Below are 22725 nucleotides of genomic sequence, written 5' to 3'. Positions count from 1 at the left end.
CCTCCCTCCCCCCGCCCCCTTCCCGGCGCTCCCGGTGACGTCACTGTGCGCGCCGGCCCCGCGCGCGGGGTAAGATGGCGGCGGGCGGTGCGGGCGCGGGGCGGAAGCAGGTGCGGCAGGAGGAGCTGCGCCGCCTCATGAGGGAGAAGCAGCGCCAGAACGCGGGCAAGAAGCGCATCGACTCGCCCTTCGCCAAATATCCTCTGCACCGAGAGATCCGTGGGGAGGGAGGCGGGGAGGGAGGGAGGGAGTCCGCGGCCCGCTCGGTGCTTCCCTTAACGGGCCGGCACGTACAACAGCCTGGGGCACCTGAGCTGCTCCCTCTGCAACGCGCCCGTCAAGGGAGAGCTCCTGTGGCAGACACACGTCCTGGGCAAGCAGCACCGGGAGGTGAGCGGAGGGCGCGGGTCCCGGCCGGGCTGTGCTGTCCGGGAGCGCCGGGACAGCGCTGGGGAAGGGCGGGACTGGGGAGGGGCTGGGGGGAGGCCGCGCCGCCGGAGCGAGGCCTGGGTGCGCTCTCCTGCTCTGGGCAATGGGAGCGCCCGCCGGGGTGAGGGCGGGAACCAGCCCGGCTGTGCCGACTGCCTTCTGTTCTCCTAAAGCCTGTGCGGGGATCGAACAGCCTGCCCGGATAAAGAGGGCCCCGTGTCTTTAGGGGTCCGCTCCTTGGGTGCAGCAGTTCCCTCCTTAGCGACAGATTTTGGCTGTCACTTGTCTGCAGCTCGGACTTGGAAACCACCCCCCCCCACCCGGGCTGGCTCGGGGACCTGTGAGCTGTCAAGTGACAGCTTATGCGGGGTTAAGAAAATACACTTTTTTTTTTTTCTTTGTAATTCATCAGTAAAGATGAAGAGCTCGTAAAGCAAGTCAGGGACTTTGTAACTTGGATGCCGCCCAATTTTTTTTTATTCTTTTAAGTTCCCCTGCTACTTCTTAGCAAAAGCTGAAAGACTGTGTTTAGTTTTACAACTGCTCAGGAAAAGGCCAAAGGATCGGAGGGGTTCCAGTTCATTGCCTGCGTTCAGACTAGATGACTGTGGCACGGCAGGGTGAGGTCTCTCATGCTGTTAAAGTGCCGTGTTTTAATTTTAAAACACTTCATATTCCAAGACCTTAGAATAAATCCAGCCTTCTTGCTCTTTTCTCCAGTGCCTTACTGCTGTCAGTGTCACTGCTTTTAGTCTTTTCTTTCTTACTGGTACAGCCTCGTTTGTGTGAGTGTCAGTTCCTCTATCCCATGTCACATCATTCCAGAGGCTGACAGAAACACTGGGCTTTGGTACCTGTGGTTTCTGTTGCAGTGATCTTGTTCTAGAAAGGTATTAGCTCACTTTGATGAGCTGTTGTAGAAGCTCTGTATTTTAAGCTGCAATCCAGAAGTTACTGCTAGTAACGTGCCCTGAATTTTTATTTCTTTACAGAGAATTGCAGAATTAAAAGGCACAAAGCAGACAGCCACGGGCTCAGCTGCTGGCACATCGTCTCATCCTGTCAAGAGAAAAACAGTTGAGACAGAAAATACAGACCTAAAGAGAGTAAGAGGTAATGAGAGGGAAATGCTTGCCAGAATCCATCCATTTTACATCCTGAATGCTTTTGGTTTGTTTTGTTCCTGTGGCAGTGAGTATGAATACACCGGACTGTTGAGTTAATGTCAGCCCTGAATGCTCTGTGCTGAAAAGGGAGAAAGTTTGGTTGCTCTCTCTCTGTGAGTTCTGTGTCAGGAGAAAACTGTGTTTTTGGAAGTTTACCTGGTTTTCTTCTGGGTTATTGGGTTAAATTAGGTCATGGAACTGTGGGCTTGGCCCAAATATGTCAAGAAGCAGTGGGAATTAAGCAGTAGGAGCACTTGCCTAGAACTCCTGTTACTCCTTTTCAGTGGGATCAAGTCACTGGTTTTCCTCAAACCATGCACCAAAGTTCTTGCCAAAGAAAGAGTTAATTTTTTCTCTTGGTGCTACCAGAAATGTAAATATATAAGATATGTTAAATACATATGCATTTGGAGACCTGATGCTGTCAGGAAGTCTTAGGGATGTTTCTTTTAAAAGCATATGGAGTTTTAAGAAGTGACTCTTGGCTGTTGTACAGGTACAGAAGAGAAGGCACACACGTCTTCATCGGGGTAAGTAGTTCTTGTTATTACAGAGGAATATTTTCTATCTACCAATGGCTGCATTCTCCCCCAGCTCTTCCTTGTCTCTAGACAAGGGCAGAGGTGCAGACAGTCAGCAGATCCCTGCTTCTGCCTGTTTTCTAACAGAGTTGTATATTCCTGAACATGGCAGCATCCTCCTGGGTGGAGATAATTCTATCAACTCTTAAGACTCTCTGAGAAAACAGGAATTCTTTTGCTGTCACTGACAGACTTTAAAGGATTGCTGTGTGGTGCTATTGCACAGCTTGAACATAAGTAGATTGTAGCATGTCCTCTAATAATGCTGACATCCTACAGAAGAGGTGGCAGTCTGAAATTAAGACAAATTTTGAATGTATAATTAAATTATATTTATTAACAAAACCTACTAACAAATGATAGATCTTCATTAGGAAGGTTTTTGTCACCTGAAATTCACATAGGTGCATATGCTGCAGTTGAACTTGTACAAATACAGGACTGACCCCTTTGATTTCAAAGGGGTTTTAAGCACCTCAACTGCCCCTAAAAAATCTTTGTAGGGTTGGCTGATGTCAAGTGACACCTGTGAGTCTCCTCTACACAGGATAAATTACTATCTTGCATAGGTACCACGTGCTGTTTCCTTGTAGGAATTTGAGTTTGTGTGCAGAATTAACACTTCAGAGGTTTGTCCATTTTTGAACTTGTTGGTAGGATTCATTTAAAATACAACGTGGAAAAATGTTTGGCTTGCAGGCTGTGGCTATTCCAGCAGATCTATGTTTCCTCATTGCTGAGCCTGTGTGCTGTTCTGGTTTGCAGTCCTGGACAGCAGTAGGTACCCAAAATAAAGAGCAAATTACTTAGTAGGTGGAGAAAGGATCACTTTAACCACCATTCCAATTTGTTACAGGTCATTTTTATTAATGTTTCTGAGAGTAAGTATGCAAATAGAAAAATGCACCTAAAGTGTGTTCAGAATTAACCTGGGCATTTCTGGGGAACTGAAGACGAGAGCCCCAAGTGTGTGCTGCCTTCAGGCAGTGCCTGTGTTGGCACCTCTGCAGCTCGGGGTGTTGTCAGCATCTCAGCCTGTGCTGCTCACAGAGGGACTGGGCTGCTGCTGCTGGACTGCAGTCATTGGTGTGAAGTTTCAAACAGTTGTGTTGTGGGCTCTTTACCAGGCTGCCAGCAGATTTCTTTGATGAAGCACAGCAAGACAGCGCCAGTGTACAGCTTTCCAAGGGCCCAGGTCCCAGTTTATTGTCAGGGAATTACGATGATGATGATGATGAAGAGGAGGAACAAGAACGATCAAGCAAATCTTCTGTTGTGCACAAAACTGAAATTCCACCTCCAACTCAAGAAGTAGTAGCTAATTCTCTGCCTGCAGGTAATGCTTGCTGAAATAGTAAGTGATTCTGTAAAGAGAATCTGTTATTTAACTGATGATGAAAGTTTTATTTTTTTAATTATTGCCATTAGGTGATGGGTAATTAGGTGATGGTGAGGATGTGTAATACTGGAAGTAGAGATAAACTAGCAAAGAATCTCCTGTTACTGTGTGCTGGTTGCTTATTGATTTTATATTCTAGTTGTTTGAGGCTGCCAAGGGAAGCAACATCTGGCTGTTCTTCCCTTGATTCAGTAAGGTACTAACTGAAATTCTTGTCTAGTAGGAATTTCAGAAAATGCCTGAACAACTGTACTTTTTGTCATGGACTTCTGTCCTTTCCTATAGACTTTTTTGACACCAAAACTCCAGCTGCTCCTATAGTTTCCCACTCAGGATCCATACAGAAAGCAGAGGTACAAGAGAAGGTAGTCGAAAGGTGAGTAGTCAAATCAAATATTAATAGTCTTAGGAATTGTAAATAAACATTTCTCTTCCAGGAAATAGAGACTGTGATCACTTAGAAATCTTAACTTACTGTTAGATTGCATTCATAATAGTTTGTCAGCCTCGGGCATTATTTCAGACAGGTGTCTTGCACCCTAGGGACAGGAGAAGAGATGGAGCAACGTCATGCAGAGTCTGTTTGACATCTCTGCAAATTTTAACACAGGGTACTGGGGGAGCTTAATGTCAACCACTGCTTTCCACTGTTTAAAGGAAACTGCTTGTCCTGTAGTAATGGTTCAGCTCACTGGAGCTCTCCTTTACTCCTTTAGTCTCTCAGAAGTAGCAGCTGTGCTGTTACAACATTTGGGTGTTCAGCACATTGGAAAGAATAGCTTTAAAAACATAAGCTACAGCTCTTGTTTTAGCAGTGAGATCTACACCTTTCTGAGCAGTTCCTTCAAAAGTGAGGAAAGACCAAGCTGAAGGAGCAGGTTTTGATGGTTGTAGGTAAAACTAAGGGCTTAAAAAACTTGCTGTGTTTCTGCATACTTACACAAAGAATTATAAATTTCATTCTTGACTATTTTTAACTCTTCAATAAAGCAGGTTGTAAAGTGTTAACTTGGGCTAATGGTAATCAAATATTTCAGGAAAGAAAACACTGCTGAAGCTTTGCCAGAAGGTTTCTTTGATGATCCTGAAGTGGATGCAAAAGTAAGTGATCTACTCATTATATGCTACTGGATTTATTTGTGCCAGTTGTAATGATTTTCTGAGTAGTCAGGATGCTTTTCCAGGTAATCAGTCATACTGGAATATAAGAAAATGACTGAACTATTTAGACTAGAATAGAGTATTTCAGTTGGAAATTGTCTAGTCCAACTGCCTGAAAACTTTAGGCTGAACAGCAGCTAAAGCTTGTTATTAAGGGCATTTTTCAAATGCCTTTTGAGCAAGGACAGGCTTGGGGCATCTCCAGGAAACCTGTTCCAGTGTTTGCCCATTCTCTTGGTAAAGAAATGCTTCCCACTGCCCAGTCTGAACCTCCTCTGGTGCAGCTTTAAACATTCATTCTCTGTAAATTAGAAAACATGAAAAGGGATGGAGGTGGACAGGAAGAGCTTGTTAAAAATCATCTCTTGGGAAGTATTTTTGATTATGGTTCCTCTGTGGCTCTTAAAGAAATGTCATTTGTTGGTTGGAAAACTGAGCTGAGATTTGGACCATCTACCTTTATTTCTGTGAATCATCCCAGGAAAAGCAGTTCACTTAATTTGTATGTTCAATTTTGCTTTGGAATTGGGGATCTAACAGTTCTATAATGCCCTTTGTGAGATCCTGCTGAAAAGTGTTGAGTTACTGTGTGACTCACAGAGTGCATCCTGTTGGAATGAAAACAGCTCCATTATGGCACATGCTGCCATCTGCAGTACTGGTTACATCTCAAGAGTGAACTTGGTCTTCAGCCCTCTTGTCTTTTACCACTTTAGGGTTTTATGATGCTTAGAAAAGAAAAGAAATATGGGTATTCACCTTGTTTTTTTTAAAAAAACCCTCACAACAACAATCTTGAAATTGTGATCAAAAACATTCATACTTCCTTCAGCTTGTACAGTGCCAAATGATGGCCAAAATAAACACTGGTATTTGAAATGCAAACCTTTTTCTGTTTTTTGTAAAATTTGCCACAGATTTGATGGCTTTCTTCCTTTCTTTGTTGAAATACAGTGCTGTAGGCTTAAATCTTTTTTTATTTTCTTTGAGTATTTCCTTGCTCACACATGTTCACACAGTGGAAGGCTGCTGGTGTATTTAAATGGCATTATGAGGCCAAGCCATGACATCTAATTTGGAGACCTTCCAAATAATGCTTCTTCATGTTCAGTTAGTCCCACTGGCCCAGCTAACAAGCTTAGGTGTTTTATCTGCTCTGGCAAGACTCTTCTGGCACTACTCATGCCCAAGTGTTGTCATATGTGAATAGATTTGAATAAGGATATTTCAGATTTTGAAATATGTAGCTGAAAAAGCCATGGCTTTGTTTTGTTTTGTGTCTAATTGAAGTATTAAATTTTTCAAATACTTAGTTTCATCATAAATTGGGAATGCAGGAGTGCCTAGCAGGCAAAGGAGAATCTGCTTACATCTGTGAGGACATTGGTTAGTGACCTTTGTTCTGGTTCTTGCCTTCACTGAGAAATTTACAAGTGGTTACTTGTTCCAGTCAGCTCTTCCTTGAATTCCTTGCAGAGGCTTTTCCTTTTAATCAGCCCTTTCTGAGTGTAACTAATACTCAGAGGAAGGACAATGTTTGTGACATCACTTACATAGATTTGGCTGTGGTGGTTCTGGGTTGGAATCACACACAAAATAATTATTTTAAGAATTAACTGGGCATTTGAAAGAGAGATTTTGGGCATGAAAGAGGCTTGTTATTTGCATCAAGTATTTGTAAAGCATATAAATTCTGGATTAGATAAATATTTCAAAGAAAAATAATAACTTTAGTGTTTAAATTTATTTTAAGAAATACAAATAATTATGAATTACAAAAGACAACCACAATGCATAATAACACAGTACATACACATATGATAGAAATAATATCAGAACAGAAAAATGAAATGATGACTTACTTCCCAGTATGAGTTTGCTTGGAAGCTTCTAATTTATTCTATAAACTTAATTCATACTACTTGATTTTGTATAATCACTCAGGAACAAAATGCACCAAACTGTTGTCTTTACTAAGGTGATGACTGACGTGTCACCAAAAGAGCAGAATGAATAAAGGGAAAGTAAAACTAATGCAAAAAGATGGTGTCATGATTTACTATGTTCAAACTGCTTAGTTCTCTTAGCTGTATAATTTCTACCCATTCCTGAGTCAGGCATAATCTGTCCTCTAAAATACATTGTATGCCACATCTTCCAGTCTTGAATTGTGGAAGTTTCAATTACACAGGTAGACTACCTTGTTTATTTATTTGCATTAAAAGCACAATCTGGCTTTGATTACCTTGGTTGTAGATCTTAAACACATTCTTAGCACTACTACTTTTTCAGACTTCATTTCTTAGTACTAAATGCCATCTACCACTGAATAAAAAGCTTTGCATGTCATTAAAATTGGTTTGTAGCTGTACAGTTTCTTCTGTTAGCCAAGAAAATTAGACTAGATTTGAAATACAGTCAGGCCACCTAACACCAGCAGACTAGTGACTGAAAACTTTGATACTTTACGTTATGCCAAAGGCAAACAATTCACTGCTTTTTGGCTTGTGAAATGGCTACTGTATGCAATTGTACAGGCAGCTTACAGAAAATTTAATAGTTGTCACCTGACACAGTGAAATGGCAGACCATCAAACTCACTTTTGTTACTCCAGACATTCCATATCAGCCACTTTTAGTCGATAATTATTTTGTAATGCTGCAGTCACAGATGTTTTAATCCAGGAGTAGAGTCAGCTTTTTCTTCCAAAACCATTGTGCAGCTGCACTCTCTCACTCCTATCCATTACTTAAACTGAAGTACATCAACCAGACTTTTCTGATAACACAGCATATTTTTTCCTATTTCTCCTGTGTTTTTTTTACAGTGCCCCAAAGAGTCATTAAATCGTTAATTTATAAATTTTCATGTTCCTTAGGTGAGAAAAGTTGATGCTCCAAAGGATCAGATGGACAAAGAATGGGATGAATTTCAAAAGGCAATGCGACAGGTCAACACAGTAAGTAATGGAATCTATATTTATTGATTCTAAATACTATACACAATAAGGAAAACAACAGTTTCATGCAGCTCTGCAGAATGGCTGACATCTGCATTTGTCAGCTGTTTGTTTCAATGCAGTGTGTGGTTAAATGCACTTTATAAATGAGCAAAGGGTTCCTTGTATCTTCCACTTAAAAGAAATTAAGTTGAACACTTTTAATCAAGATCCAGTCATATATATCTAGTTACATTTGTTACACTGTATTTTATTTAAATACTATTTAGCTAGCATACATCTCAGATCAGTGTCCTGTATCCAAACAGGATACAATCGTGGGCTCTTCTTTAGATCTATATTCATATTTTAACTTTTAAAAACACTACCCATTTGTCTGTCTTTTAAAAAAAGTATCTATAAAGTGTAGGTAACCTGGATTTCATGTTTAGTTTAAATGTACTGGAAAGGAACTCCAAAATCTGGGAAAGTGACAAGAGTTTGAGACACGTAAATTGGCCACAGTTTTTCTGTACTTCCATTTTTCACTGTTTACCATTGCATGGAAAATCTTCCTGCAGCAGGTGTTTATCTGCCCTTGTGTACAATATAAAACTGTATTACAGATCACATGGTGTTCTCAGTCTTCCCCTAGAGCATTTGCTATCCTTTTAATTATTTTAATTGTAAATAGTTACTCATGTCAACTGCTGAGAAAGGTGGTGCAGAGAAATGTATCATTGCTCATTTTAAAGCCGTCAGCACTATAAACAGAGCGAATGTTCATACAAAAGCGGTGGTGGATACACTTTGCTAGCATAAGCCATTCAGATAATTCTTCAGCTTAGGAGGAATCTTCTCAGTTATGCGTGGACCATTGATTGCATAGCATCTCCCAGACATTCAGATTTGAGAAAGTATATGCTGAAAAAAATAACAGGTTAGAAACACTTCGGGATCTAGTGGGAATATTTCAACAGTATGTTCAATAAGTGGTGTGTATTAAAGTCCCAAGCACTGGGATAGAGCTCCCATTTCAGCCTCAGACTGTGGGTGTGTGTAGTTTGGTTTTGCTCAGTTTCAAATCGTAGTGTATTAAAAATTTCCAAAGATTAACCCCAAAGCAGCCAAACTACTTCTGATTTTAAAGAAAAAGCATTTCCATTTCAAATTAAACCAGACCTTTTTTTTTTTTTTTTTCTCTTCTGTATTTGCCCTTGTGAAGATGGGAATATACATAGAGGAGATTGACACTAACTACAGGTAGAGGGGAGCAGGGGAGGACACAGACATTGTAAAGGAGCAGAAGTGGAATTTAGGATGAAGGTGAATTTTCTCAGTGCTTTTCTGGTTTAGATTTCAGAAGCAATAGTGGCAGAAGATGATGAGGAGGGACGACTAGATCGCCAGATTGGAGAAATTGATGAGCAGATGTAAGTAGATCAATTTTTCCTCAAATTCTCTGTTCTCCAGCAGTAATGGATTGCTCTTTGACTAGAGTGATAAAAACACTTTTAATCTATGATACTACCTTTCATTAATCATCTGAGTGTTTGAAGGATAGACTCTCTCAAATTGCGGAATGATGTCTAATAAAGACATGGATTTTGGTACAAAGCTATGTAACTTTTTCCAAAGAGAGAATGCACTGGGATCACTGAAAGTACAAAAGGCAAATTCTTAGAACAAACTGCCCTTCTTCCTCTGTCAAATGTCTTAATATCTTAATTTGTATTTCCTTGGGAATTTTGATTGATATAGAATTTATGTGAACATTTTTAAGAAACATTTCCTGTACTGAAAATGTCCTGTCCTGTGGCAAACCCTGTTTAATTCTAGTAGAAATTTACTTAAAGGTTTTGTGGAGTGATGCACACTTCATGACATGAAGTTTTGTTTTGCTGAAATGGTGGGTGTGGTGATTGGATGGGCATTGGTTTCAACTCAAGTAACCTGAAATACAGCTCAGTGGAACAGTTTGTTACAGTTTTCCTGTAGCTCAACACTCTGATATTAACAGTGATAATGGCAATGGTAGCGACTGAAAAGAGAGAGATGCAACAAAAAGAAGACACTAGAAATTAATGCAACACTTCAACCATCTGGGCAGATTTACACGTTGCATGTAATCAGTGTGTGCTAAAAATAGCACTGGGTTCAAGCTGAACTTTGCTATTACAGGAATATCTTTTAACAATGTTTGTGTGATTCTGGACAGGGCTTGAGCTAAACCTGCCTCTCTTTGAGGATTTATTTTTCTCACTAGCTAAGGCTGCTGTAAGTACATAGAACCAAATTCAGAAATTTATAGAGTATTTCAAGTTTGGTACTATAATAATTTTTCTCAAAATAAAAGTTCCAAATAGATTTCTAAAGGAATTTTGTAACTTTTGACTTCTGAGTGTATTTAAATGCAGGCTAATTTCAAATTAAGTTGAAAATTAAATAAATTCCTCGGCCTTCAAATCTTCAGCTATGACTGCCTGTAAGAATCATATTGGTGGTATGCCAGGGAAAACAGGATCCAGATAGTAACCCCTCCATGTTGACCCTTCTGAGCAAACAAGAATGGAAGGGGCAAAGGTGAATTTAAATCAAGCTGGTACAACTTGGCATTTTCAAAAAAATACCCTGTTTAAAATGGCTAGAATAGTTATAAAACACAATTCAAGGGCAGAACTTTTAAAGTAAATGGAAACCTGAAACTTTTGGACTGTGTTTACTTAAAATGTTCTGTTACAGCACAGAGGAAGCAGGTAAAGAATCTGAACACTTTGTGCTGCTACTTTTATTTTCAGAGATGCCATGACTAAGTTATCAAAATTGATAATTGTTGTCACACTTTATTCTCAAGAAAACCATAAATGGAGCAAAGAATGGTGTTCCTTCTTGTGTGGAAGTGGATATTGGTTCTGTGCTTTTTGAAAAATGGCTTGTGACTGTACTGCAGTTGTTAAGTATTTGTATTAGATCTCATTGCTAGAGAATTGACCACACCTCTCCTCTCCTGAGCACTGAGAAGGTGCACTAACATCTCCAAAGCTTATTTTTTTTCATGGATGGGAAGCTGTAAAGCTTCTTTATCCAAAGTTGTAGAAGCAAAATGCAGCACTGGAGATGATGGAATTCATGTAGAAGGGCCCCAAATGTTACCAGGTGTTTCCCTTTCCAACAGTGAATGCTACCGCCGTGTGGAGCTTCTGCGGAACCGCCAGGACGAGATGAAGGAGAAGTTAAAGGAAGCCATGAGATTAAGAGCAGCACAAGAGAAAGAGGAGGAGGATGTTGGTAGTGAAGATGAAGAAGAACTGCAGGATTTGCTGTCACAAGACTGGCGGGTGAAAGGGGCTTTGTTGTAGCATTTCTGCAACATGGTTGATACTGTTTTTATCTGTGGTGTTACTTCCATTGTTAGAAGGGAGATTCTTTTGTTAAATATTTATTTAAAGAGGATCGTGAGGTAAAGAGCCAAGCTTATTAAAATTTTTTTGTATATCTACAGTGGTGTACTACTTGTTGTAAAAACTGTACATTGCACATGTTTTACAATACTGAATACACCTTTCCTATTAAAATTACTGGTTTCCGGCCAGAAGTATTTTAATGAGATTAATATATCTGTACAGAATCTCTAGGCTTTTGGAAACATTAGCTCAGTTTGGTAATTTTGAGACTTGGCTTATTGTCTATAGAAGTGCATAGTTTACAAAGTTTTCCCAGACTGGGGGTTTAGGGAAAGGAAAATTTTATGCATTTATGTTTTCTTAAAAATTGTAGGTGCCCCTTCTGTCCATTGCCCATTGTCCATTGCCAGCTCCCAATAAAACAAGTACATTTTTTTTCAGGATCTGTTACAGCTTTTCTGTGTATATAAGGATTAACCTCAGAAATGCTGAGTTACAGCTTCTCCACATTGTATATCCTGTGATGTGCCATAGCACTGCTGAATATTTTTAGTTATAGTCTCCTGTTTTGCTTAGTGCAGCCATCATGTAGCATACCTCACATTTCTTGAACCAGAGGGATGAGAACACAGTGGTTACATATATGCTTCACTTAATGAAAGGGTGACAAAATGCCGGAGAGGAAAGTACTGCACTGGAAACTGTGGAGGTAAAATCATAGCTGCAAATACTGGAAATTTTCTTATAATACTATCTTAGGCACAGAAAGCATCTAAAATTGATTCTGTTCTGATAAAACAGATTAAGTAAAACCAAGAACCAATAAACTTGACAAGATTGGGACATGGAAAGCAGAACTACCTTTGGTAAGTGTCTATTTTTTGTTTTTTTACTTTTGCAAATCTTTAAATATTTCAAATTTGTTGAGGAATTTTTAAAAATAAGAGGGATGTGTGGCTTGATTGATATCAAAAAGTGAAGTTGTTAAGAACAGCTTAACCTTTTTAAAATAATATTCTAGATTTCAAACCAGTGAGATTTTAAAGGGAGAAAACAAGCTTTGCTCTTATGAAAGCATTCCAGTTACTTGCCTCAGAGATGGTTATCAACCAAGCAATAGATTAGAACTAAATTTAGATGTTTGATTTGCCTGTTTTGGGGAAAATATTTGATATGGCAGAAGCCCTTTCCTTACAGTGAGAGGCTTTTTTATCACTCCCAATTTCCTTGATCCTTGGGTTCAGCTCTCCCTATTTATAAAGCTGTCAAAATTCAGGCAACAGCCCTTAGTGGTTTATTGCATCCACACATTCCTGCTCACACGTGCTGGCTTACAGCCATGAGTAAGAGCAAGCAGCTGTTGCTGCTAAAATGTTTGATGTGACACTGAAGTCTTACATGAACTAGGACTGTCACTGAGATAGCAACATTCAGAATACAGAATAAGTGTTCAGGGAATATTGAAATAAATAATGAATGTTTGGACTAGTTGGAAAAAGCTTTGTTGAACCAAAACTGAAATAAAATGTCTTTGTATAGCATGAAATATTTGGATATCAACATCTAAGGTGCCTGTCATGCTGTAGAGAAAGATCTCTAGATCCATTTATCCCTGTAAAGAGAACGTCCAGCTGAGAGGGTGGTGCAGTATTAACAGGACAGTCTTTTCCAACACAAACTGAAACGCTCTCCCCCAATTTCCCTCTGAGAAAAGCTAATCTAAGTTTCTAATTGTTCTGTTTATGTTTGCTTCTCACTGACCCCACTCACCAAAGCACATGACCTTGTTAACACTGAACTTCAGAACCACTCTGCACTTGGCTTAATATCAGAGAAACAGATGTAATGAATGTCAGGTTACACTGAGCATCGTGGACATACATGTTTTGACAGTATAAAAATGCTAATCTCTAAGTCTGTAAATTACACGTCCTTTTTGTACATGTTTCTGTGATTTTACTTTGATCTTGCACATAAATCTCCAAATCGTGGTTTCAGCTGTGGATGAGTAGGAAATTAACTGAGCATTAAAACAGTTCAGCTGTTTTAGTCCAGTTGCCCTCATCTTTAGAGGTATCTTGTTGTAAGAAGCTAAAGGCAGTGAGTTTAGTTACAGTGCAGGGATCTTGAACATTCAAATCCAAACCAGTGCAGCCCGTTGTTATTAGGAATAGATGGCAGGAATAAACACCAGATCTCTCATCATTCTACTCATTCTCCTTGCATAACTTGCTGGAAGGGTAAAGATGGACCAGACAGGGGGGTGTCCATTGCTGGGGAAGTGACAGCATCCATCACTCTTGCTTGTGTCTTGTTTAGGAGCTGGTGCTCTTTTCCTTGGAGGAATCTCTCAGATCTCTGAACCGTGTTGTATCCAAGTGTTTTACAGCTTACTGCATACAACTGTACCTTTCTTCAGCATTTGAAACAAAGCTTTTAGAGAGCTTTGTGAAGATGATGGGAATGAGTTTGTCCCTTGTGACCACTGACTGTGCATGTGCTGCTGTGTCAAGAGGGCAAGATATTATCCTGCTTTTTTAGCAATGAAAGTAGCATGGCTATAAGGGAGAAGAGGGAAGTATCCTAACCTCATTTAGTAGTCAAGCTACTTTATTAAGGGAAATAATCTGTATCTTAGAAAAACATGGGGATAATTAGTTTGCAATCTTAAGTATGTCTTCGGTTTTAGACAACAATTTTATGTACTTCTGATGAACTATTCAGATAGGTCATTAACCAGAAGAAAAGACTGTTTTTAAAAATATGTACTTTCTTAATTTCTTTCTCACTTCTTAACTGCCTTGAATTCTATTTTCAACAATAAAGATGAAAATAATCCTAATAACTAGCTCTGTCAATAGCCACTTTTAAAAACAAAATTTTAATTGGAATTAGGAAGTCTATTTTAATTCTCTGCTCTCCAAGACTTGCAGAAAACTGAAGTATCAGAGTTAGGAAGGAAGACATTTGTAATCCTTATTTACTCATATAATAATGGAAAGTGTTGTCCAAACTTAAGAACTGTGGAATTTCATGCCACCAAAAAGTAGTTGGGATTCCCCAGCTCGGTGGTTTTGGAGCTGGTAAGTGCCTTCCAGGGGCAGAATGTGTGTGCCTGCATGTTTGAAATGGAGTTCCTGGGGCAGCTCCGCAGGGACCAGCTCACCACAGCTCCAGCTGCTGGCAGTGAGCTCTCCTCTGGCAAGGCAGGCAGTCACAAATGGTCATTGCTGTGCTAACTTCTCTCCTGCCCTTGAAGAAACAAGCTGCTGCTGTCATGCCTTAGATGTGGAACAAGGTCTGTATTTGGTACAGAGAGGCCCAAAAGGGACTGTACGAAACCAACAAACCCAAATAACAAGAAACCTATGTTTTCATTTGCTAATGTGATTGTTTTTCCTCTAGTCCAGCATTTAATTTTAAAATTTGCTTCAAAGTGCAAATACTGATTGAAAAGAACATTAACATTAGCTCTGGCCAGGCCCCCTGCCAATAAATTCAATTTGAGGGAGACAAATTTTGCTTATTACATTCCACTATAATTAGATGCTCTGCATTTTATCATCTTAAAAACATTGAGCTAGAAATGAGAAAAGCCATATTACTAAAATATTTTCAGCATTTAAAAATACTTTTTTTCTTATAATCCATAAAAGTTGCCCTAGAAAATCAGGCATTCAGCCTGCATGAATCATGTTGTAGCTGTCATTAGAAACCACAGTGTAATTTTACAGATATTCCCTTTTGTTAGGTACCATCACATGATTTTGCCTCTTTAATTTCAGTTACTGCCGTAAGACATGCCAGTCTGTAGGAGGACAGGACACATGCATTGATGCAGAAACTGATTTAATCAACATTACTGCATTCCTTCCTGGAACCAAGGAATTAAGTAGTCTTCAGTGCCAAGAAGGGCAGTGTGTACTTGCATCCCTGGAAAGTGTTGCTTGGGCCAAGAGATGGAAATTTCAGGTGTGAAGCAGTTTTTCAGTATCTGCCTTCATTTGATCTGTTCAGTTTGTTCAGTTCAGTTAGCCTGATAGCTGGGAAAACAAATGTGAGCAGTTCCTTTGTGTAGACATCTAAACTAGATATTTTTTCCAAAGATACAGTGGAGGCACTAATGCCTTGCACCATTGATGGCTGCAGAAGTTACAGAGGATAGAAGAGATCTCTGTTCAAATCCCTCCTTTCAGTGCTGTCCTTTGAACACACACTTTGTGTCACCCAGTTGAGCAGCCTGACAATGGCAGTCTTCCCTGCAGAAGCTGTGCCACTGTTGAACCACTGTATCAGTAAGCATTGTCACTTTTAGATAATCATGTCATTCACTCCAGAAGGGGAAGGTCCTGTCCAAAGAGTGCTGAAATACATTCAGCTGATATTAAGGCTGTGGAAGAAATAAGATATTCAGACTGTCTTGTGAAACCCAACAAACAGCACCTTGCCTGTGCAGAATCTGTGGCTGAGGCACTTTCCCAGGTGCTGCTGTTTGTGGCACCAGTGAGACTGTGCTGCTTCCTAGGAGCTTGGCTGGCACAAATGTGAACCTTGGGGCCCACAGATGCCCTCCGGCTATGCCTGAGAACAGAAAGCACTCTGTGTATTAGCAGAGGACTAACTTTGTTTATTTTCCTTCTGGTTCCAGCCTGCATTCATGCTGTCAATGTTTTTTCACTTGAGAAACACAACAGAGCTGCTTGAATTCATTTGAGATGTTTCCAGAAACCTAATTCCAATTTGATGACGCAAAAGCTGCAGACCTTGTGCTGTCTTTCATCTGGAAATTCACATTTGTGTGGGCAGTGACCTTTTCACAGCGGGTATATGCTTCCTCTTCTCTACCTTTGGGCATGAGTGGTTTACTTTTCTATCTCAGTTACTATTATTCTTTACTCTTTTCTTTCCTTTTTTTCTTTACCACCTTGTCTTTTGTTTGTCTGTTTTGTATATTAAAGCTATTAGGAACTTTTTCTTGGCATTCAGAAATATTTTCTAAGTAAAATAATGAAATTATCATAAGCTTAGATTTTGTCACATTTCTGCCTGTATTTTTGCAAAATACCCTCTCAAAAGACTTTCTTCTTTGTCCATGTGTCTTTATTTTACCTCTCCTCATTCCTCACACAAACGTGTCCCTGCACTAGTTTGTTTAAATCTTTCAATTCTGCAAGGCACATGTGAATTATTAATGTGAAAGATACTATACACCCCAGAGCTGCTGCTGCCCTTTGCTTGAGAGCTTTACTGGCAGAGCAAAGCTTTGACCTACTTAGTGTTGAGCTGCAATAATGTTGGTGGTTTATTATTTTTCATGTACAGTAGCCAAGCTAGCCACAGGAATAGCTTTTGCTGTTGAAGAAGTGAAGACTTAGGGAAGTCTCTGCTGTGAAAGCAGCTTCAGCTCTCCCTTCAAGAATGACAAGTTAAATACATATTAAGTAATAAAAATATATTTTAAGCAATAATAACAGAATTTTATCAAATCAGTATTATAGCCTCTAGTTTTTATAAGGATTGGAACAGCTAATTGTCAGCATTGGGTAAGGGCTCCTGGGTGCTGGGGTGCAGTGAGCTGTTCTGTAGTGCCCCTTGGCACCCTTCATCATCAGGGGTTGCTCTGTGGCTGTATCTGTATGGAGAAAACTGTTGGTTTCCCCAGGTCTCCAAGTCTGCATCACGTCCTGGCCGTGCCCGGGTTAACACTCCAGGCTCAGACTTGAGAGCTCTCTGTACCCTGGAGACCAGGGGGAATAATTGTGGCATGGAGGGGAAGCAGGACCCCAAGCTAAATCCCTGAAGGAGCTAGAGACCTTTGACCTTTAACAGAATATAAGAGGGAGTTGGAGGTTGTACAATCAGTCTTGTGTCATGAAGGATGCTACTCTTGCACTGCCAAAAAGCTGCTTTCTCCTGAGGCCAGAGCAGTACTTGTGACAGTAGTGCCAGTGCCCTAAGAGGAGAGCTGGCCAGAGCACAGCCAGGGGTGCTGTAATGCAGCAACAGCTTGGGGCCAGCCCCTTTCTTTTGCTTGTGTGTGAAGAGAGAACTCTAGGCTGTGACTGCAGTGCTTCAGCAGATCCAAAGGAGGGTTTGAACAGCTGGAGCAGAGTGTCAGGACAGGAGGAGACAGCTCCTGGGCCTGCTCAGCTCTCCATTCCCCCTCCTACTGCACAATGCCATGCTCCTCCCAGCTGCTGGGCTGGCTCCTGGCAGGGTGGAAGGTGCTGACTAGAAGACTTGCCACTGGGCAGTGCTGCTGGGAAGGGGGAAAATACCAAGGGCCTTGGTAATACAGTACTCAGCATCCAAGTTCATTCTTCTGTTCCTGTTTTCCTGTCTCCAGTATCTGATCTATAGATCAGTTTGGGAAAAGACCAGAGATACAAACCAGTGGCTGCTTGTAACATGAAGCCAAACTTGTCTTTTCTATGCAATGTGAGAAGTTCTCAACGAGCAGGTTTTTTTAAAACCAAATCAAGTTTTGTAGAAGTACTGCTTATCTACAAATTGCACAATCTGTCTCCCTCTAGTCCTGAAGAGACTCATCATGCCTGAGAATGGGCTAACATCCTTACTAAGGCTGCCAGTCTTGCACAGGTGTTACACTGTTTCCCAAAGAGCACTGGGACCTTAAATGTGATGATATGAAACCTTTAATCATTAATTGAAAACAAGCAATTTGTCTGTGATCTTAGTTTGACAATCCATAAAATAGTGCTTCTTCAATGACAAGTTAGCAACTCGGTTACAAAGAACAAAGTTTAAACAACACAACAGTTGTATGCACAAAGCTACCACGTCTTTTTTTGTTGGTTTTTTTTTAATCAGGAAAAAATTTATTTATAAAAACGTCTCATTTAACTTACTGTCGAGTCTCTAGCTGAATACAGTGGTTTAGAACACTAACGGCCCATGCTTTTATACAGATTAGCCAAAGCATGAACATCAATGAAAATTAACCCCCGAAAATAACTTGACTTTGCTTTATGTTATGAGCCACAACAGTGTTAAAACTGGAACAGTAATGAAAGCAACACAAGAGTTAGGAAGCACAGTTGCTTAAAGAGTAAAGGAAGTGTTTTCTTTTGATGTCTCAGAATAATAAGAAAGTTAGAAATGGCAGAAACTCCTCTGTAGATTAGTCCATAGAAAGCATTGTCTCATGGGGCTTTGGAAAAGTCCTGTCTGGTGGCTAATGCACTAGGGCATGATGAGATACATTACAGAGCCCCCAGGCCAGTAACTTCTGAAGACAGCCTAAAATGTAGGAACAAAAATGAGGAAAAGAAAAACGAAAAAAAAAAAAAAAAAGGGAAAAAAAAAGGAAAAAAAAAAATCTTCTCACTATTAAAAAAATACCACTTGAGTACAACCAGCATAGAACAGCATTTCAGTGCAGGCAAGTTTTCTCACACAGAGGTTGGTGTTTTTTTCGTTTTTTCTTGTGTCAATTATTGAAACAGTTACAATAGTCCAGAACAATTTTACAGCAGTTTTCTAGAGCTTTTAAATAGCTGTGGTACCTTGAAATTATTCCCAGTTTTTCCTTCATTATATGCAACCAAAAAAAAAAAAAAAAAGCCACAAACAAACAAAAAACCAAAAAAAAAACTCAATAAAACCAACCAAAAACCCCGTTTGGATAAGTGCAAATTGTAACAATGGCAGTTCTACAAATGGTTACAGTGACAAAACTTAGTGCAAAGGTGCTAAGGTGAAGAAAAGCCCACAGAATACAGAAATGACACAAAATACTGAGATAGTACTTAGCCCTATACAATAACACACTTCGAAATACCATGTTTTAAAAAGTATTGCATTTGCGTTGTGTTTTTAGTTTATATTAAAATGCACTGAATACAGTTCAATTGTTAAAGCTTTGTGTCCAAGGAGTGCAGAGTGGATGAACATGGCAGGCTAATGGGACTCTGGATTTGGAAGTGGTGAGGAAAACAATATTGCATTACTGAATTATGCAACAGAAATTAAAAAGAAGGTGGATGGACAAACATAAAATGCAGTTAAGAACTAGTTCCAACAGCTGGCAACCAGCCACTCCATTCCCCAGCTCTCTTGGCTTTGGCTGCCATTACCTGTCTTGTTTTAGTTAATCTGAACATCCTGAAGTGCTTGGTAAAGGGATGAGATCCATCCAGGCAGCAGCCTTTGAATGACCTCTAAAATGCTACATGTTTTTCATGATTACCATACAGCCTGACTGCATGATGAGGGGCAAGTTAAACAGGGATGTATTTTGTGGAGAAAGCTAATGAAAAACGGCCGTTTTGGCTGAAGAAAACATACATGAGAGGAAATATCAGATAGTGACGGCATCTGGTTTGTACTTGCTCTGAAATACTTACAGAAATAAGTGCTGTGTTGGTGGTGTATGTAAAACATCTGAGTGCAAAAGGAGGAGCCTGCTCTCTCTCTCTCCCTCCCTCCCTCCCTAAAGCAGAGTTCTTAAAATTACCTTTTTCCAAAGTAGAGAAAATTGGTTTCACCCTGTAAAAGAATCATGTGGAAAGGCACAGGTGCCTGATATTTTTTTCCTTACTGTTTTACAGTCATTTTAATTTAGCAGTTTTCCTCAGACCATAAAGCTTCACTTGTTGTATGCAGAAGCACCTGAAGTTGGTACCTCCTAACCCCCATCTCCTGCATGTAGGCAGATTTTGGGATAAGGGGATGGGGGTTTCCAGGCCTTTTGGGAGGACTGAGGGGACCAGCAGCACTTCACAGGGCATTGCCGGGGCACGAGAGATCATCAGAAGTGCCAGATTTGCACATTCTAGCAATAGCAAAAATACATTGAAGATGCTAGTTTGCCATAAGGAATTGTTCTGCAGTTGGAGGGATCCCTGCAAATGCATCTAAGTGTATTTTCATGCCGGGCAGCATTGCTGGAGCAGGGCCCGGCTGTCACCGTTTTGCCTCATTTACGTTTTTCCCTTCTCTTCAGCATATCTCCCTCGCTGGGCTGGGGCAGCCCTGCCTCGCCCTGGCCGCAGCCCCTGGGAGGGACGTGTCCGGGGAGAAAGAGCCCGGGCCGGCACCTGCTGGCTGTTGGAACTAGTTGGAAGGTGGTGCCTGTGTTAGGTGTTATGGAGAGCGGAAGACGACTTGAGGCGGCAACAGTTAACACTAGCAACCGAACAGAAAAGAAAAGATGCCGTATTGTTTCCTCGATAAACTAGGATCTACCACAGACTCTTGGCAGAGCTGGCAAAGCTTGCATTGTGTCTCATCCCTTCAATATGGAGCAAACTTCTGGCGGTCAGATTTCTTAACCCCGCTGGTCGAAGGAATTTTGGCAGTGTAAGCGGACAAACTCCCCGTGGCCCCCGCGGCGGCCGCGGCATTTAGTGCCAGGAGTGGGACAGTTTTCATGCCAAGCAGACTGGAGACAGGAACGGCATAGTGGGTGGTTGGCAGAGTTGGTAGGGGAGGGGGGGTACTGACGGTAGCGGCGGAGGCGGCCGCCAGCACGGCCATGGAGGTGGGGGTGGAGGTAGGGGTGGCAGACTGAGAGAGGTTCATGTTGAGGTCAACAGGGGTCGTGACGGAAGCGGTCTGGGTGCTGACTTTAGCCATCTCTAAGCTGCAAACGAAGAGAGGAAGAGGAACAAACAGGTTGGGAGGGTTCAGCCAGGGCGGTGGGGCCGGGAGAAGAAGGAGGAGGAGGAGGAGGAGGGAGGGAGGAAGGGAAGGAGGGAGGGAGGGAAGGACGGACAGCAACCACGAAAGGGCAGGATCCAGGATTAGATCGGTGGACGAGGGGGAACAGACGAGTGGGAGGAGAAGGGGGAAAGAGAGAAAAAAAGGGAAAATGAGGGTCAAAGGAGGAACATGTTATGTGTTAAAGAAGAGAAATAACAAAAGGGTTTTCCATGATTTGATGGGGAAAACATTACTGAGACTCTAAAGTTCTTTCAGAACAGGGAAAAAAAAGAAAAAAAAAAAGGAAGAGGGTATGGGGGTGTTGCTAGTTCGTTTTACAAATGAAAAAAAGAAATCTAAGGAATGCAGGTAATGGCAAAAAGATGGAAAAAACGAAACTTAAGAAAACTTAAAATAACTATGAAGTTTACTCCCCAGCACTGATATGGTAAATTTTGCTTTTCAAAATCAGGGTATTTTTGAAAGGGGGACGCGGGGGTTTTGGTATTTTTTTTTTTTTTCAATTTGTCAATTTTGTGACATAAATAGAACCCTTTGTCATTTTGCTAGGATGAGAGGAGACTGAGCAACAATTTGCTGCTTCCATTTAAGGCATAAAGTTTTGGTTGTTTTGGGTTTCTTTTTTTGGTTTGTTTTTTAAGTGAGTTAGTTTTTAATTTCATTCACTGTGAGGTCAATGTGCATTTTTCATATAAAACAAACCAGATTAGCCGGTGTGTTCACTTCGGTTTGTACTTTCCCCAGACTTTTTTTTTGTATATCACAACAAAATATTTAGGCAATCTAGTTATAAGTAAATTAGTGAAAAGGAACACTGAAGAACACCCCGGCTGGCACAGCAGTGGTATCCTTTCTGAGCTTGTGTGGTGGTTACAGTGGACATGACAAAGCTTTCAGGCTGACAAACAAGGTACTACATGGATACAACAGACACATCCTCAGACAGACCCCACCAGCACCAGGAACTTGGAGACTGACCCGACCTCCCAGCCCAGGGCAGTGATGGGCTCTTGGGAGGATTTAGGACTCAAACCACCTTCACTTTAATCTGACTCCACCCATCAGCAGGCAAGATGAGTTTGGCCCATATATTTCTGCTTTTCTGTACATTTTCAGACATTAAAATACAGTAATTTCAAGGGCACACTGTTTTTTTCATATGCCAAAATGTTTTCCTAGATAAATCCTCCCTTTGCCCATTTGCTTGTTGCAGTTTGTGCACTGGCTTTTGGGTCGGCAAAATCCTCAAATACTAATTTCAGGATGCTTTTTGCAGGTGACCAGCTGGGAGCTATGGCAGCCTAGCATAGAAATAGGACCATGGGTTAGAAAACTTTTTCTAGCTACAGCTACATGTGTATTCCTAGGAAGTTTGGGGTTGTCTTTTTGGCAATTACTAACTTGTCAAGCTCCTGTGTTTTCTCCTGAGGTGAGCTGAGGAACTGTAGCAGCTCCTTGCTTCCAGAGTGAAGCTGCTGGCTGGCCATACAGAGGACTTGCTGCTTTCTTACCACAGCTCATCAGGCCCAGGAAGGCTTCCCAGCACAGGATTTGTGCTAGTCCCTCTTGGGGACTGGGTGAGCAGGCTTGGAGAGCAGCTGTAGCCAGGCTGGGAAGGAAACATGGTCACCCCACACAGGGCTTGGAAGAGCCTCTCTTTTCCTCACCCTAGACACAGTTTTGAGAGTAACAGCCCCATGGCCATTCATTGCCAGGGAAAGGCAATGGCCAGCACACTGCCTGCCTCGTGCAAGGATGCAAGGATCAACCAGCACTACGCAGGGAATGCAGATGCTGGGCTAGAGCTTCCCAAAGCACTGCTGCTGATGGAGAGCCTGAAGGACACCTGAAAAAGGTCTGAGCTAGGGAGAGGAGTGTGGAGGAGAGAGGGAAATGCTTGAGCACCAAGCTCCCCTCTTCTCCACAAAGAAAAGAGGGCTCTTGGAGCACAAACACCTCAGC

General features: G+C 41.2%; 2 protein-coding genes across 3 annotated transcripts in view; one reads left to right on the top strand and one right to left on the bottom strand.

Moving 5' to 3' along the window:
• Positions 1 to 72: 72 nt before the first annotated feature.
• Positions 73 to 13924, top strand: ZNF830 (zinc finger protein 830). The gene is made up of 10 exons (XM_083862425.1): positions 73 to 196; positions 291 to 390; positions 1422 to 1542; positions 2092 to 2125; positions 3304 to 3512; positions 3861 to 3951; positions 4613 to 4676; positions 7616 to 7696; positions 9032 to 9108; positions 10851 to 13924. The coding sequence occupies exons 1-10, from the start codon at positions 75 to 77 to the stop codon at positions 11032 to 11034; spliced, it is 1083 nt and encodes a 360-aa protein (XP_083718551.1). The 5' UTR covers positions 73 to 74; the 3' UTR covers positions 11035 to 13924.
• Positions 6476 to 22725, bottom strand: part of LOC310909938 (poly(rC)-binding protein 3-like) — a 497258-nt gene continuing 481008 nt past the window's right edge. The window contains exon 16 of one of the 2 annotated variants that reach the window (XM_083862316.1): positions 6476 to 8599. In XM_083862316.1, the coding sequence (XP_083718442.1) occupies positions 8539 to 8599 (61 nt within the window). In that variant the 3' untranslated portion in view covers positions 6476 to 8538. Of the gene's footprint in view, positions 8600 to 20143; positions 20684 to 22725 lie in introns of those variants that run through there. The other variant, XM_083862317.1, reaches the window with a different exon arrangement.

This window comes from Zosterops lateralis (assembly GCF_965231275.1).
Source record: "Zosterops lateralis genome assembly, chromosome: 1".
Taxonomy (NCBI): Eukaryota; Metazoa; Chordata; class Aves; order Passeriformes; family Zosteropidae; genus Zosterops; species Zosterops lateralis.
This window is presented reverse-complemented; position numbering and strand designations above follow the sequence as displayed.

Bases quoted from the DNA above. Each gene is read 5' to 3' on its own strand.
- ZNF830 (XM_083862425.1), top strand. From the start codon at position 75: ATGGCGGCGGGCGGTGCGGGCGCGGGGCGGAAGCAGGTGCGGCAGGAG. The intron at 1,543-2,091 runs GTAATGAGAGGG...GCTGTTGTACAG, and splicing joins AGACCTAAAGAGAGTAAGAG to GTACAGAAGAGAAGGCACAC. The intron at 7,697-9,031 runs GTAAGTAATGGA...TTTCTGGTTTAG, and splicing joins CAATGCGACAGGTCAACACA to ATTTCAGAAGCAATAGTGGC.